We start from the raw sequence: 16,014 nt of genomic DNA on the forward strand, positions 1-16,014 counted from the left end.
CACCCAATCAAAATTTTGTTATCTTAAGAAAATATTGACGCCGATTAAGAAGGCTTGGTGCGGAGCAGAAGATGCTTTATCAGCGACCACGCTACTGATTGATTGCTTCATTATTTCACGCCCATGTGATTTTTAGTGGCACACTGCCTCTAATTGTGATTAAATTCGAAGACACAGGAAGGAAAATAAAAAAACTTAGGGGGGTTTTTTTTGAATTTCAGATGTTTTCTTTCAGGTTTTTTGTTGATGTTAGGGCTGCTGCCATGACAAGGTCTTGTACGGGATGAAAGGCAAAAGAAAACAAAACAAAATAACGACGAAAAACGATTGTGCTTCAGAAGTGAATCATCGAATGCCGTTGCGTGAATCACTTTTCGTTTTTTTTTCGGTGATGCCTTCAATGTTTCATTTTTCTAGAGAGAGGCGTCATTCGTCATTTTTGTAATGAATCCTGATAGCTTCTGTACAGAGTATGTGTTTATCAACAGTATGAGTTTATTAAAATAGTCATTCCAGCTTCAAAAATCAAATGCAACCGAGTTCTGGGAGACGACTCTCAACAGTAAGTTTATTTTATCATCTTGGTTGAATTGATAACATAGTACATGTTCCAGAGCTGGGATAATGAGGTCAAAGCGGCGGCAAAATTAGCTGTTCCACGAGTTGACCAGCGACGTAACTCAAATACAGTAAGATTTAATTGAAACGTATTATATAATTTTTGAATTTAGCTTGCCCAATTACTGGAGTGCCACCGTCAGCTATCGCTTCACGATCAATCCTTTGAAGATGAAGATGTAGGTTCAAAAAATAAATATGAGCGAATCTTTTTCATTCAAGGACGCCGCAACTCTACGTGTTCCATCTCGTCGTGCTTCTGTCGGATCAAGAAGACCATCTGTTGCGGAAATGCTGATTGATAGTGGTGTGGCGAATAAAACTACGGACGACTGTGTCATGGTAGCTTTACACAGATATCTAAAGCTATAATGAGAACTTTCAGGTTCAACAAACTTTGGGAACATCTACTACATTATTCTTCCAGAAGAATCCTTTGGTGGATAACTTGGATTTGAGACCATCACCTTTTGAGCGGGGATTATACAATGTGAGCTATAGAATGTGACCAGAAAACATATTACAATTATTTTTGAATCTTAATATCCATCCCCGTTCTCTATTCTGCAATTTCAGTTCGATGATTCCATCAAAGAAATGCCACCACTCAAATATGTTGGAACTCCACGTCCTTCAATCCAGATGACTACATCTCCAAGACCATCATTATTGGCTAAAAGTAGTCCATCAATCGACGAATCTGATGAAGAACAAACCCCTACTCTTGCAAACCACGTTCTCCGTCCAACAATTGGAGAACGTGGGCTACCAGCGGTAATTTTTTCATCCCTCTCAGTATTTTGTTCCTTTTTTGTTTCCACATTTTGCACTTCCAACTTTTAGTTCCCCTTTTTTCCCACTATTGCCCTTTTTGCCTATCCAGATGAAGTTCACACCAGTGCTCGCCAACGGCCAGTTGCAACCGAGAGGACGTACACTTCACAAGGTAATGGACCCTCTTTTTTTCTTTCCTCTTCTAAAGACACACTCGTGCATTTTTTGGCAGTGTGAGAACGTTTCAACGTCTTCTTTTTCCCCATTCTTTTAACTTTACATATTTTAGCAACCGCGCGCCGATCCTCGCTTCGACTTCGAACTCGATGTATGTTTCCTATAGTACTTTGGTTTATTTGGAATAAAACAATCTTTTTCAGAAAATCATTGCTAATAGAAGAAGAATAGTCGACGAGGAAGAAACTAGAAGAGAGCGAGAGAACCATATTCGGCCGAGAAGTCAGAGTGAGCAATAGAGAAACGAAACCGGAAAAAAACGTATATAAGTTCCAAGTTTCCAGCAACTTCTTCCATACACCATCGCCCTCACAACTTTGACGGTCGTGGACCATACCAAGTGAAAGCTGGAAACGTAATGGAGGTAACCAACCATTCAGTCTTTTACTATTTTGAATATCGTATCAAATTAGGAACTTCGCACCCAAATGGAAAGTGGAGAAGTGGATCGCATAGTTAAAGAAAAGAAGACGACAACGGTGACCGAGACACGCGAGATAGTTTATTTCACGCATCGCTTACCTTCTTCTATTGCTATCTCCACTAGAGTATCAGGCTTTTGCTTTCTTCTTTTTTGCCGATTAAAAAATATTTCTGTAACTGAATTGATGAAATTTCAGCTCTCTCCAACTGGAGTTCCTGTTCAAAATCCGAATCGAAGATCTATCACAGTTGAAGGATCGCTGTAAGATCATATAACAAAAGAAATCAAAACAGTAAATTTCAGACCAGAGCTCTTGGATAGACCATATGTTCGTGCAAGTCCAAGGTGAGTAGGCTCCATTTTTCAAAATAATTTCATCCAAAATATTCCACCTCTTTTTTCAGCGACCAAACTCTTCCTGATGGAAAAGTAAGTTTTCCTTTTTTTTTCTCACACATGAACGGGCTTTAACTACAGACTCCAACCAAAACAGTAACCATCCGAGTCCCACCGGACCAGCCCAACCAATCGGTAACTCTCTTTTCCCCTTTCACCTAAAATTTCATTATTTTCAGAGAGGTCACTTCATCCATCGTTCGCCGACTCCTTCTCCAAATAACGTTAGGTTTTAATGTATCAAATTGTGATTGTAGATCATTTTGTTCGAGATGTTTGAAACATTAGAACAATGCCCTAATTCTTTTTTGCAGACTGCTAACGGCCGACGAGAAAAAAGCCCTTCGCCATAACGCCTCCAAGTTCGAACCGAAACCGCCAACCGATCATCCGTTAGATGATGCTGCTGATAATTGTAGACAAAGCTGACTGATACATTTTCAATATGTTTTTGTAAACTTTTTGCTTCTATTTCTGCTTCTGTAGTTTTTCTGAACAATAAACCAACAGTACTCTTGTCCGAAATCTCAATGATAACACTAACAGAACAAAGTTCTGCTACAAAATTTTCTTATCATTGATCAGCTACTGATTGAATTAGTTTCTATCTCCCTCAGGAATAATAAAGGCGAACTAAATCTTGGGATCGCAAGTTAGAAGTGGCTGTCTTCATTGTCATAAAGTGATTTTGATGTGGCCAGTTATCCTAATTCTCGTTGTTTTGTCAGTTGGTTTCTCCATCGCATGCCTACCAACTCAAACAGTAGGTGAGTTCTAGTCATTTTTTTTCAGTGAAATTCGCAACATTCTAGAAACCATATTAATTGATTTCCATATTTTCTATTTTTCCACCCATTTTCAGTAAATTCACTGTAAAAACTCTCTCATCTTGAAGGGACTCATACAGGTTTTATGAGATTATTTTTCAGTTACTACTACAACAACTGCTGCACCATACCGTAAGTTCCAACAGATTTTACTAAAATTTTATTTTATTTTATTTTTAGCGTGTTCGGTATGCCCCATGATTTACGGATCTGGTTGTTTGGGTGGTGCAACTGATGTGTGTGCTACAGTAGCTGAAGTCGGATTGAGCTATACTTTGGGAGTAATAGCTGGATATGGGTTTGGTGATTCCAATACTTGTTCGTGAGTTTCAGATATTTTTTGATGTCTTAATGTAATCGAAGCTATGTGTTATTTTCCAGAACAATTTTCTCTTGCCCATTGGGAACAACATCACAAGTTAAATTGCCAATTACTGGAACAATTCTACCCGGACCTTCACTAGTTATTGCTTGGTGTCAAGAGACGGGGACGAATGCTGGGACTTGGTACTATGGAATTCCACCACTAAGTACCCCAGTGGAAATTGTGGCTACACAGTGTCAAGGAATAGTTTCGGGATGACAGTACTTGACTATTTTATAATAATAGTAGTAATAATAATAATGTAAATTTAATAATTTGATTTTCATATGAAAACTGATAATATGGCTAAAAACGCACACTTTGAAATAAAAAAATGGTAGATCAAACCTTTTCCCTCGATTTTCTTTCAATTTTTCAAAATTTGCTTTCACACAAAAATAATTAAATTAATTATTTAGAAAAGACTTCCGAAATCTTTTTTCAGAAGACACTTTAGTGAAAAATACCGTTCATTAAGCTTCTCGATGATTCAAACTAGATCTGGGAGGAGTTTCTCTCACGGGAAGAACTTCAAGAGGGCAATCTTATCATCAAACATTATTTGGCCAAGGAAAATATCTAATGTTGCGTGTTTCTTTATTGATTTTCGTTTGGATCAATCCACTAAACGGATGTATACCAACACAAAATGTGGATTGTAAGTTATACCGCTAGTAATTTAAAAAAAAAACGAAAATAAAGTTTTTAGCAAATGGAGGCACTCCGGGAAGTCCTGGCGCTCCTGGAACAGCTACAACTACAACTACAACAACTACTACAGTCGCCACCACCACTACTACTGTAACCGAAGCACCATTTCGTAAGACTTCATATTCAGGAAATAATTCTAAAAATGTCAATTTAAGCGTGCAACGTTTGTCAGAAAGTTTACGACAATACTTGTCAAGGGTTTGGTATTCCTAATCTTCTTCAATGGTGTCCTACAGCAGCTGAGGCGGCGATTGAGTACACACTTGGATTCCTTCAAACTGTTTTTCCAATTATTCCTGCAAACTCCTGCGCGTAAGAAAAAAAAAGAAATGCTACTGTATGAGGAATATTATTTTTCAGAACTGTCATCACGTGTCCGTTGACAACAGCTCTAAGGATCAAAATATTAGGCGCAGAAATTCCCGCTCCTGTACTTTATGCTTGGTGTGAAGAATCGGGTCCGAGAGCTGGTAAATGGTACACTGGAGCTACAGTGTTGCTGAGTGTGGAGCTCGTTTCACTGGCATGCCGACCGATAATTTGAAAAATTGAACTCCCGTAAAATGGAAACTAGTACTGTACAATAGTCTTAACTGGATTACTGAGCTTTAAACTGTTTTAATAATAATGAATTTAATAAATTCTTATATCATAATTTTTTCTTTTTGAATAAACTTTTTAAAACAAAACTTTTGATCAAACCAGCTACTAATTTATTTGTTTCATAGAACGGTGACACGTGAAAAAAATTTTATTTTACAAAAAGTGAACGATTTTATGAGCAATAGACCAATAAAACAGCTGTCACATTCAAAAAAAAACATACACACAAAAATTAGTTCGATTTTTCCACCTAAACACGCTCTAGTCAACGGGACCTGTTTCGATTTTTGAAGAATCATTGCACTTGCCAACAAAAACTGGACAAGACGTGGCTGGCAATTCGAGAACTGGCGCAAATTTCCGAGACAAAAATACGGGTGATTTTGTAGTCTGTGACGAGATCGTAATCGCTAAATTAAGCAATACTCAATGAAACAAGATCAGTTCCAATTGGATCATCCGGGAGAACTAATAAAAATGACTTGATAATTATGAGACTCTGTTTTTGGAAATAGGAAGTGGAGTTGAATTTAGGAATTTAATTTTTTAGCGATTCAATTAGTTGCGACTTGCGTATAAGATTAATAAGAAGAAAATCTTAAATAAAATTCAAAACTAGAGAATCTTGAAAGTTGCGAACTTTCCACCGCTCTACGATGAGCAACAAGAAGCCATCAATAAAACAACTGTTTGTTCGATACATCACTTTTATTTTCTCATATCAAAAGAGAAAAGATAGAAAATGTTCATCTCGACGCCTTCGGGATTTGACCTCCTAATGAACTATAGTGCTATATCAGAAACTTCTCATCTTTTCTTGTCAACCAAGGAAAATTGTCATTATCATTTTATTTCCCTCGGGTCATTGGGCTTATAAAGGCGAAATCAGTTCCTGCAAACCGACACTATCAAACCATGTTCTGCCAATTAACTGTTGTCTTTTGTAGTCTTTTAGTTATTATTTATGCTTGCATACCTACTCAAAATGTGGACTGTAAGATCCCCTTCCTATTAAATAGATGTTCAAAGAAGGGTTACAGCAACAGCGACAACTACAACATCTACAACTACGGTGGCTACTACGACGACTACAGTAACAGAAGCACCATTTCGTGAGTTGTTTTTTTTTCATTCAAACCATTTATCCCTGTCTTTATTTTAGCTTGTAACGTGTGTCAAAAAGTATATGATCCTGCTTGCCAAGGATTCGGTATTCCAACTCTTCTCACTGGATGTCCAACTGCTGCTGAAGCCGGAATCACATATTTACTTAATGCTGTCATTGCTCTATTTCCATTCGTCCCTGCAAACTCTTGCAGGTGATACCCAAATCTACAGTAGCGGTCGAAAAACAATACAAAAACATATTTTTCAATAGATTCTCGGCTATTTTGGCGATTTTCAGGAGGGTGGAGCTTGTTTGCCAACTTTCCGATCACTTTGAAAACGTTGGAGGGTCTAAAGCAAATCTAGATTGAGAACTTTGCATTCGCTGAAATTTTCGAAAATTTCTGAACGACACCCCTTTTTTGGCCCGTTTTTGTACTGGAAACGGAAAAAAACAGGTTCCTTCAGAAATCGGCAAATATATGAAAAACTAGGATCTTTCAAACAATTCTGTGAATGCAAAGTTTTTAAACAAGGTATGTTTTAGACCCACCAAAAATTTCAAAGTGACTTGACAGTAGAGCTCCAGACTCATAAAAATGGTCGAAGTGTCCGAAAATCAACTGAAAAAATGTTTTTGTATCCTTTATTTTTTGACCAGTACTGCATATTTTCCCGATGCTTTTTCGCAGTCAGAAAACTATTTTTTTTCTGCTCAGCCTCACTAGTCAGAAAAATAATAAAAATATATCTAATAAAAAACATATTAATTTATGTTTGTTGTACTTATTAATAAATGTTGTGCTTCATATGAGCGTGATTAAAATTTTAAAAATATTCGTTGAAATGTAATTGATGTTCCTCTTCCCTACGGTTTTAACAACCCAATGAAGTTAATCAAATCTCGGTCTTGTCAATTATTTCCGTCAATTCAAACTCATCGAATTACGTGAACCACAAAAACGTCTTACGTGATTCCAATTTGCGTTTGCCATTCCTGTTTGTACGTTGATGTTGGCAGCGGTAGAAAAAACTTCTTATCATCGACGAGATTTGAGAAATCTGGACTTTTTCCCGTACAGAGATCAAGCGTGTTATAAAATTGAGCGACGATGTTGCAACGAGTGGCCATTCGATTGTGTCATCGACATACAACACCGGTCTGAATATGCGATTTTGTGTTGGCATGCTTGTGATGAGTTGGCTCAAAGTTTTGGATACTTGTATTCCTACACAGTTTGTGAATAATGGTGAGTAATTGATTTTCGAGTTTTTTTGAATTTCGTTCAATTTTAATTTAATCAATATCATTAAAAAACAAAACTTTAATTTTTAATCGTGGCTTCCAAAAAAAAACATACAGAAATCATTTGTTGAGTAGTGTATTAATGTCAAACTTTTTATTTAAAAACTTCATGAACTTTATTGGTGCTTTCTAAAAAGTTAAAATCATAATTCCTGTAATAGAAGGGTCCCTAATTTTTAATGTTGAGCCAATTCATTACGGTTAATATCTAAGGTATAAAACAGCTGATGAGTGGTTCATCTAATATCGCAAACTATTTATCAGTTGACTTTTTTTTGAATATCTGGCCAGGAACCACAAAAATGGAACCATGTGAGTACCCTTCTATTACATTTTTTTGCGGTATGGTCTATAATATCGGTATGACTTTTTCTAACAGTTCAACAACATTATTGTTAACTGAAATACTAAAACCAAGTTATATTATATTGCCTGTTTCTAATTAAAGAAAAATAAATTTGAGATGCCTAAAGCAAAATCAGATTTTTGATTTTGATGTAGCAAAAATTTCAGGACCACCAAACAAATTTAGAGAAAATGCATTATTCCCGATACCTGTTTTCAGATGGCTCATTGGGCTCCAGATCAACAACGTTAGCACCTGGAGCAACAACGACTACGATACCTGGATCAGGATCAGGTATGTCAACAACAACTACTACAACCGGTAAGGCATTTGCGAACTTTTTTGCTATCTCTCAATCCGAAAAACCGCCGCCTTTATCTTAGAAAATTCGTTCTTTTGACTCAATAATAGATCATATCCATTGCTTATCGTCTAGCAAAAAAAATCATACGCGATTCATTAGGATGGCGAACCCAAAATCTGACATAATTTGAGATAAGATAAAACTTTTTTCTCAAAATTGTGTCAGCGAAAAACCGAAATTATGTCGCCTAAACAGGAAGTATGTCTCGTCGTACTCAATTGGAACATCCCGACTTCTATCAACGTTCTATAAAGAATGGAAAAATGGTGAGAAACAAATCGTGAAAACTGATCTATTGATCTTTTATCTTTTTGGAGAATTATGCTATTGGTTTCAGACGGGTTACTTATTTCCTTTGAAAAAACAATGTTGACTTCGGGTTAAATTATTTTATTTAGTATAAAATATACTTAGGAGAAGTAAACTTATGAAGCATTAAAATGATTGAAAGCAAGGTGCAAATGCATATAAAGAAAGCGTTTTGGCAGAGAAATGGAGAATTCAAAAAAGATAAGCGAATGCTATAATCACTGTATTAGGTAGTCATAACTTGTAAATATTACAGAACTCTTCGAACGATTAAAATTAAATTTTTCTCTTGTTCAGGCACAACAAGCTCCAGCACCACAACAACCACTACAACAATGTCGACAACTACCACTACTGTCACCGAATTTCCATTCCGTAAGATTGTGTCGCCTGAAAAAAAGGCACTACTTATTTTTCAGCGTGCAACAATTGTCCTAAAGTCTATGACAATACGTGTCAAGGGTTTGGCATTCCTAATCTTCTTCAATGGTGTCCTACAGCAGCTGAGGCCGCAATTGAGTACACACTCGGTCTTATCACTTCCATTTTTCCTTTTATTCCCTCAGATTCTTGCGGGTAAGTTCAAATTTTCTCTAACATTTTACTATAAACTCGGTTATTCAGAACTATAATTACTTGCCCACTCACTACAGCTCTAAGGATCAAAATATTAGGCGCAGAAATTCCCGCGCCAGTGTTTTATGCTTGGTGTGAAGAATCGGGTCCGAGAGTTGGAAAATGGTACACAGGAACTTTTTTGACGCCAATTGAGCTTGTTTCACTAGCCTGCAAGCCTCTTATACCTGGATGATAACGGAACATACAATTGCAGTTAATTTTGTACAAATATTCAATGTAATAATAAGTTTTTGTAACTCGCCGTAATAATGAAATTAAACCTAATAAATTATTTCGTGTCACGCTTAACAGAGTTTTTCAAATTGAGTAAAATTAATTTTGAAAACGCAAAACTTGCTGCAAACAGTTGACTATGTTTTGATGGGCAAGCAAAAGATCTCATCAAAAAGAAACATAACCATGAGAGAAAAACAAAGTAATAAATTAACTACATCATGATTACAAATGCAAAAACCATACATATCTCGTAATTGACTTCCACATTCAACTGCTTATCTCATCCAACGGATCAAGAAATGGGTTTCGATCGAGTTTATTATTCGTTGCGAATACGCGTAATGGTCTACTTTCATGACTATCATTGTCAACTAGATGGTTTGATGCGTTGGCGAGTTTCGCTGGTCTACTTTTTTCCGGTGGTGATTATCACTGAAGCATGCATACCGACTCAGCAGGTGGAAACTAGTGAGTTGTCCTGTTTCTAATTTTTTGAAAATTTATATCCAGTTGCTTTTTGCTGGCTTTGATGTAAAAAAAATGTCCTAACATGAAATTTGTTTTTTGTGACCCCTGAGGGTGACTTCAAAACATTTTTCTTGTTAAAACCGTTTTACTCACAATGTTATAAACGTTAGATTTTGATTTTTATTTTTGTGAACAGCTGTAAAAACGTCATGCAAAATGTGATCAAAAAACTGTCATGTCAAAATCGTCAAATATGTAAACTGCTTCAAACACATTTTTTCAATTTTCCATTGTATGTGGATAAATTGAATTTTTTTTTTTGAAAATCGCAACTTGATTATCTATTTTCGTTCAAAATATAATCAAAATCAAAATTTTGTTCACTAATAAAATTATTGACATAATATCAGTAACATTTTATCAGTTCGCAAATTTATGATACATTTGGAAAGAACCGAGGTAGATGAGCTTAACGTACACGTCTAGGGTAGGATTCTGTTAGAGTATTTACGGTATTTCATTTATGCTTTGTTAACAGACTACTTTTTGATATTCCTTACAGAAAACAAGAGAAGTTAGTTTAAAAAAACTGAGTGTTGGAATGACGGTCTTTTACAGATTTTACGGCATGTTTTTTCCTTGAAATTATAACGTATTTTGTGAAAACCAGCGTTTGGTAACCAGATTAAAAATATATATGTACTAAAAATTGTGCCTCACTATTGTTGCATGCTTGCACGTTTTTGTCTCAAAGTAATTGGAACATAAACCAAACGTCGCAACGTTTTAAAACCCATTAAAAATGGCCAAAAATTCGGGGGGTACAATGATTCGGGGGTACAAGGGGGTACAACTGATTTAGGGGTACAAAATTGGTTATTCGGGGGTACAAAATTCGTGGGTACAAAAATTCGGGGGTACAACGATTCGGGGGTACAATCTACCAATGATTCTGGGGTACAACTTATTTCATTTAGGGGTACAACGTTGTGATTCGGGGGTACAATTTTTTTGACGAAGTTTCTGAATTCCTGAATTTCAGAGCTTGAAAATCTCAGAATTCGGAATCTGAGATTTTCGGAACTTCCGAGTCTGAGAATCTGAAAATTTCGGAACTTCAGAATCCGAGAATCTGAGAATTTCAGAACTTCAAAATCTCAGAATTTCAGAACTTCGAATTCTTAGAATTTTAGAACTTTGGAATTCCAGAATTTGCAATCTGAGAATTCCGTAACTTCAGAATCTGAGAATGCTAAAACTTCAAAATCTCAGAACTTCAAAACTTCAAAACTTCAGGACTTCAGAATCTCAATACTTCAAGAAAGACAATGGAGAATTGTGAAATGATTTTAACAAATTTTACAAACGGATTTTAATGCCAGTCGATACTTTCCTCACTTCTAATTTTTCTCAATTATATTTCTTAATTCTTTTTCATTTCCTTTTGTTTCTCAATATTCCTTCGTTTTTTCCCAAATTTTCCGTTTTTCCCAATTTTTCTTAATTTTCCTCAATTTTCGCGGTAATTTAAAATTTTCTCATTTTTAAATGATTTTCTAGATCATTGATTGAAGGAAACAATCACAATTTAGATATTTCCCACAAAGTTCGAAAATCCCAAAAATTCGCCCAAAGTGAGCTATTTTCTATCGGAAATTGTTCGAACAGGCAATAAAACATTACAAAAATTATAAAATTAATTTTTTTCGACCAATTACCACAAACATTTGAGCAAAAATAATGAAAAACGAAGGAAAACGGAGAAAATCCCAAAAATAAAACTTGCGAGCGATGACGTCATCAGTCCATGGCCATGGCCGAACTGCGGGGTTTTCTCTTCCATGGGAAAATTTCGCGAAATTAAGATCTTTTCGCAATTCCCATTTTTCTCCGTTTTCCTTCGTTTTTCATCATTTTTGCTCAAATTTTCGTGGTAATTTATCGAAAAAAAATCAATTTTATAATTTTTGTATAGTTTTATTGCCTGTTCGAACAATTTTGGATAGAAAATAGCTCATTTTGGGCGAATTTTTGGGATTTTCAAACTTTGTGGGAAATAGCTAAATTGTGGTTGTTTTTTTCAATCAATGAAATAGAAAATTGTTTAAAAAGGAGAAAAATTTAAATTACCGCGAAAATTGAGAAAAATTGGGAAAAAGACGAAGGAATATTGAGAAACAATGGGAATTGAAATAGAATTGAAAAAACAAAGAATTGAGAAGAGAAAAATTGGCATTGAGGAAAGTATCGGCTGGGTTTTGACATTAAAAAACTGAGTTTGTAAAATTTGTCAAGTTTAGCTTATTGTCAGAAAGAACAATGTGACAATGAGAAGTGAAAAATTTCTGTCGTTCGAAATTCTCAGATACCGAAATACTGAAGTTCCAAAGTTCTGAAATTCTGAGATTCGGAAGTTCTGAAATTCTTTGATTTCAAAGTTCTAAAATTATGGATTCTTAAATTTGGAAAGTCTCAGATTCTGAAGTTCCGAAATTCTCAGATTCCGAATTCTGGAATTCTGAAGACAATGAAGAAAATTTCTGCCGTAATTATTGGAAATTCAGAAATATTGAGATTCTGAAGTTCTGAAATTTTGAAGTTCCGAAGTTCTGAGATTCTGAAATTCCAAAGTTCTGAAATTCTAAAAATTCAGAGATTTTCAAGCTCTGAAATTCAGGAATTCAGAAACTTCGTCAAAAAAAATTTTACCCCCGAATCACAAACGTTGCACCCCTAAATGAAATGAGTTGTACCCCAGAATCATTGGTAGTTTGTACCCCCGAATTTTTGTACCCACGAATTTTGTACCCCCGAATAACCAATTTTGTACCCCTAAATCAGTTGTACCCCCTTGTACCCCGAATCATTGTACCCCCCGAATTTTTTGCCATTAAAAATAGCAAAAGTTTAACTTAAATCAAGCAATGTGCCGTCTAAAAATGTTATATGTATTTCACACGTGTCTAGCTCGATTTCTGCACTAACTGCTCCAGCCACTACCACAAGTACTACTCCATCTACTACCACAGCTACAACAACTACCACGTCCACAACTACTACCACTACAGCGACAACCACAACATCAACCACGACAACCACAACGACTATGACAACAACGACTACAGTTTTAACAGAAGCTCCATTCCGTGAGTCGTACATAAATAGGCGTTCAAACAAAGAGAATTTCAGCTTGCACTGGTTGCGCAAAAATCTATGACACGGCATGCCAAGGTTTCGGAATACCTAGTATCTTCGATTGGTGTCCTCAAGCAGCCGAAGTTGGAGTCACTTATTTTTTAGGAGCAGTTGCAGCTCTTCCATTCCTACCTCAAAACTCTTGCTCGTAGGCATAAGTAAAGAATAGTAAGAAAATTCTCCATTTTAAATTACAGCACAACGATAGTCTGTCCACCAGGAACAACACCAAGGATAAATCTATTTGGGTCTTCAATACCTGCTCCGACTCCAGCTACACTGGCGTACTGTGAGGAGACGGGACCGAACGCTGGTAAATGGTACACTGGAGCTCCACCATTCAGTTTTGAGCTATCCTCTTTGACATGTCAGAATATAGCTTCCGGTTGAAATTTATGTGCATATTTCCTTAAAAAAATCATTATTAATATGTAATAAAAGTAACAAGATTAATATTAAATGTAAAATTGAGAATGAAAGTTCAAATTGTTCTCTGAAAGGTTTGTTCACACTGTAAAACCGTGTCCCTCACTATCAAGTTTGAATTCATTTTCCTCGTCTCCTTTGCAAGATATCGGGAATGTGAAAACTGATAAAATGTTTCTGATATTATGAAGAAGCCTTTATCAGTTGACAAAGTGTTAAGAAATATTCGACGAGGACCGAGATAAATTGGCTCAAAATTAAAAGTTAGGGCCCTTTCAACACAGTTTTTACGGTAACTGAGAATCAATTTATCAACTTAGCAAAATAACACAAAATGAAACAATCATGATGATAAGAAAGCGCGCGGGAGTGAAACTAAACTAAATTCGCTTCTCCTTTTTACAAGACATCGCAAATTAGGCAAAGATGACCGAATTTTCTAAGTACAGTATCTGACCTCAATAGGAAATGAAACATGAAATGTGTCTTTTAATCGCCTATTTTGTATTTCGCTTTTCTCACCTCACATTCGTTTACATACAGCGCTTTTCATTAGGTGTTATCTCAATCTACAGGTTTGAACTTTTCAAAGAAACCATTCAATTGAAATCTGAACGTATTCCAAATACGTTTGCTTCGATCTTTGTTGTTATTCTTCATCGGATACTACTAATCGGATTTCCATCTGTGTTGATCACAAGAAGTCGGTCACTTTTTGTTTCGGAGAAACAAAACAATAAAAAGGAGAAATTAAGTACACCACTTTCATCATTTTCTCTTTCACAACATCTCAATAATGAATCTCCAGATCACGATAATCACTATTTTCTTACTTGAAGTTCTTGATTCTTGCATTCCGACTCAACAAACCGAAAGTAAGAATGTTAAAATTTCGAAAAAAAAAAAAAAAGGGAGAAATTTTAGCAACAACAACAACAGCGGCACCTACAACTACGGCAACCGAACCTCCTTTCCGTAAGCCAAACTATTCTACAATTTAATTTAACTTACCGCGAAACCTGTGAGAGAAAAGCCTCCATACTGTCAACTTCGAGCTCAATTCTGTTCCTGTAAAAAATTTTTAAAAAAATGTAAACTGGCAAAACACTTCTGACATGATAAAAACAATTTGTTAGTTTACAACTTTTTAATACCTTTAAAGGGAACCAAGAAAAACTAACTTAAAGTTAACAGTTAGAGAGTTCTTCTATGACAGGTTTTAGGGTATTTCTGTTTTATCAGAGATATTTTAAAAAACTGGTCAATAAGAAATATTTTTGATTCTATTTTGAACTATTTGTTGGTGGACCAATATCTCTAAGAAAAATGGAAATAAATTTCATGAAAGAGGATAATGGTTTTTTTTTCTATGTACAGATTTTAGCAGTAGTTTGTCCTTAATACTTTCTTCTGTTTCTAAAAATTACCACTTTCAGCTTGTTCGGTTTGTCAAAAAGTTTACGACACAGCGTGCCAAGGATTCGGTGTGCCTAGCTTACTGAATTGGTGTCCCAGAGCGGCGGAAGTTGGAGTTGAATACCTCTTGGGTGCGGTCGCATTACTACCGTTACTTCCGCAAGACTTGTGCTCGTAAGTTCTACTCTGTAAAAATCAGTAAATTCCCTAATTGAACAGCATTCCCTATATACCTGTATTTTGAGCTCAATTGCAGTTCTGGTCGAAATTATCTATCAAAATGACCATTGCAGTTGAAAAACGTCACCATTGGGTGTCTGAAAAAGTACTTATTACTTGCCCGTTTGTTCTGAAAGTTCCTGGGATTATGAATCCATTGTAGAACTCTGTTTTTATAGTTGGCAACTTTTTTGTACAACCACTCGCAAACATGATCTGCGTGAAACGATTTCGAACTACGAAAAAAAATATTCATAATCGATTTATAATTCTAGAAATGTTCAGACCAAAGGGAAAATTAAGAACTTTTTTTCATATTTGGAGACTTTAGTTAGGCACTGCCTTTCTGTTTATGTAAGAGATATCGAAAAATTGTCAACTAATCTAGTTCTGTTGATGGAGTTTTATTGATTTATCAAAAAATGTATTCTTACAGCACTACCATTGTTTGTCCACCCGGAACAACACCAAGGATCAATTTATTCGGTGTACCCGATATTCCAGCACCAACTCCGGCAACTTTAGCATATTGTCAGGAGAGTGGAGCCAATGCAGGAAAATGGTACACTGGAATCCCACCTATTGTGCCCATTGAAATGACATCTTTAACTTGTAAAAATATTATTTAAATAAATCCATTTGAAATCTGTTTGGCAAAATAAAATAAACAGTATTTTAAATGTACAATTAAGTATTTTTCTTGAAACTGTTAAGTGGAAACGCAAACTAATACAAAAGGAGATAGATGACAGAAACGATAAGGAATCTAAAATCAGTTCTCCTTTTATATCTTCTCCTCTCAAGTACAAAAAAATGACTTTAGGGATTGATTTATTTATGCACTAGATTGATAAGATTAACGTAAGTTTTGACGCGTTCAAAAAACCGTGTTCAATTGTGAAATCTGGAATAAAAGTCCAAAATTTTCCAAAGAAAATTGAGAATCAGCCTGGAATAATCAAGTCAACATTTGTAATCTCGAAATGAGAAAGTTTGAACCCAGTTTTGTTTTGTTCATGTTCATTCCCGATCGTGATCAGAACATTCTC

At 35.6% G+C, this 16,014-nt stretch overlaps 4 protein-coding genes across 4 annotated transcripts; all 4 read left to right on the forward strand.

The window, feature by feature from the left end:
* Positions 1–523: 523 nt before the first annotated feature.
* CBG14846 lies at positions 524–1,856 on the forward strand (the record flags this gene model as incomplete). The annotated part of the gene is given in 10 exon segments (XM_002644779.1): positions 524–562; positions 615–689; positions 732–784; positions 822–960; positions 1,004–1,108; positions 1,195–1,392; positions 1,502–1,623; position 1,682; positions 1,685–1,720; positions 1,773–1,856. Coding segments are annotated over 10 exon segments (852 nt in total), but the record flags the coding sequence as incomplete, so codon positions are not given.
* A 1,617-nt stretch (positions 1,857–3,473) lies between these two features.
* Positions 3,474–9,188, forward strand: CBG14847 (the record flags this gene model as incomplete). The annotated part of the gene is given in 5 exon segments (XM_002644780.1): positions 3,474–3,598; positions 3,640–3,817; positions 3,820–3,823; positions 8,788–8,962; positions 9,011–9,188. Coding segments are annotated over 5 exon segments (660 nt in total), but the record flags the coding sequence as incomplete, so codon positions are not given.
* On the forward strand, positions 4,220–15,594 carry CBG14848 (the record flags this gene model as incomplete). The annotated part of the gene is made up of 3 exons (XM_002644781.1): positions 4,220–4,298; positions 14,767–14,920; positions 15,402–15,594. Coding segments are annotated over 3 exons (426 nt in total), but the record flags the coding sequence as incomplete, so codon positions are not given.
* Positions 5,985–6,432, forward strand: CBG14849 (the record flags this gene model as incomplete). The annotated part of the gene is made up of 3 exons (XM_002644782.1): positions 5,985–6,066; positions 6,117–6,273; positions 6,360–6,432. Coding segments are annotated over 3 exons (312 nt in total), but the record flags the coding sequence as incomplete, so codon positions are not given.
* Positions 15,595–16,014: the final 420 nt, after the last annotated feature.

Source organism: Caenorhabditis briggsae (assembly GCF_000004555.2).
Source record: "Caenorhabditis briggsae complete genome, chrX, whole genome shotgun sequence".
Classification (NCBI taxonomy): domain Eukaryota; kingdom Metazoa; phylum Nematoda; class Chromadorea; order Rhabditida; family Rhabditidae; genus Caenorhabditis; species Caenorhabditis briggsae.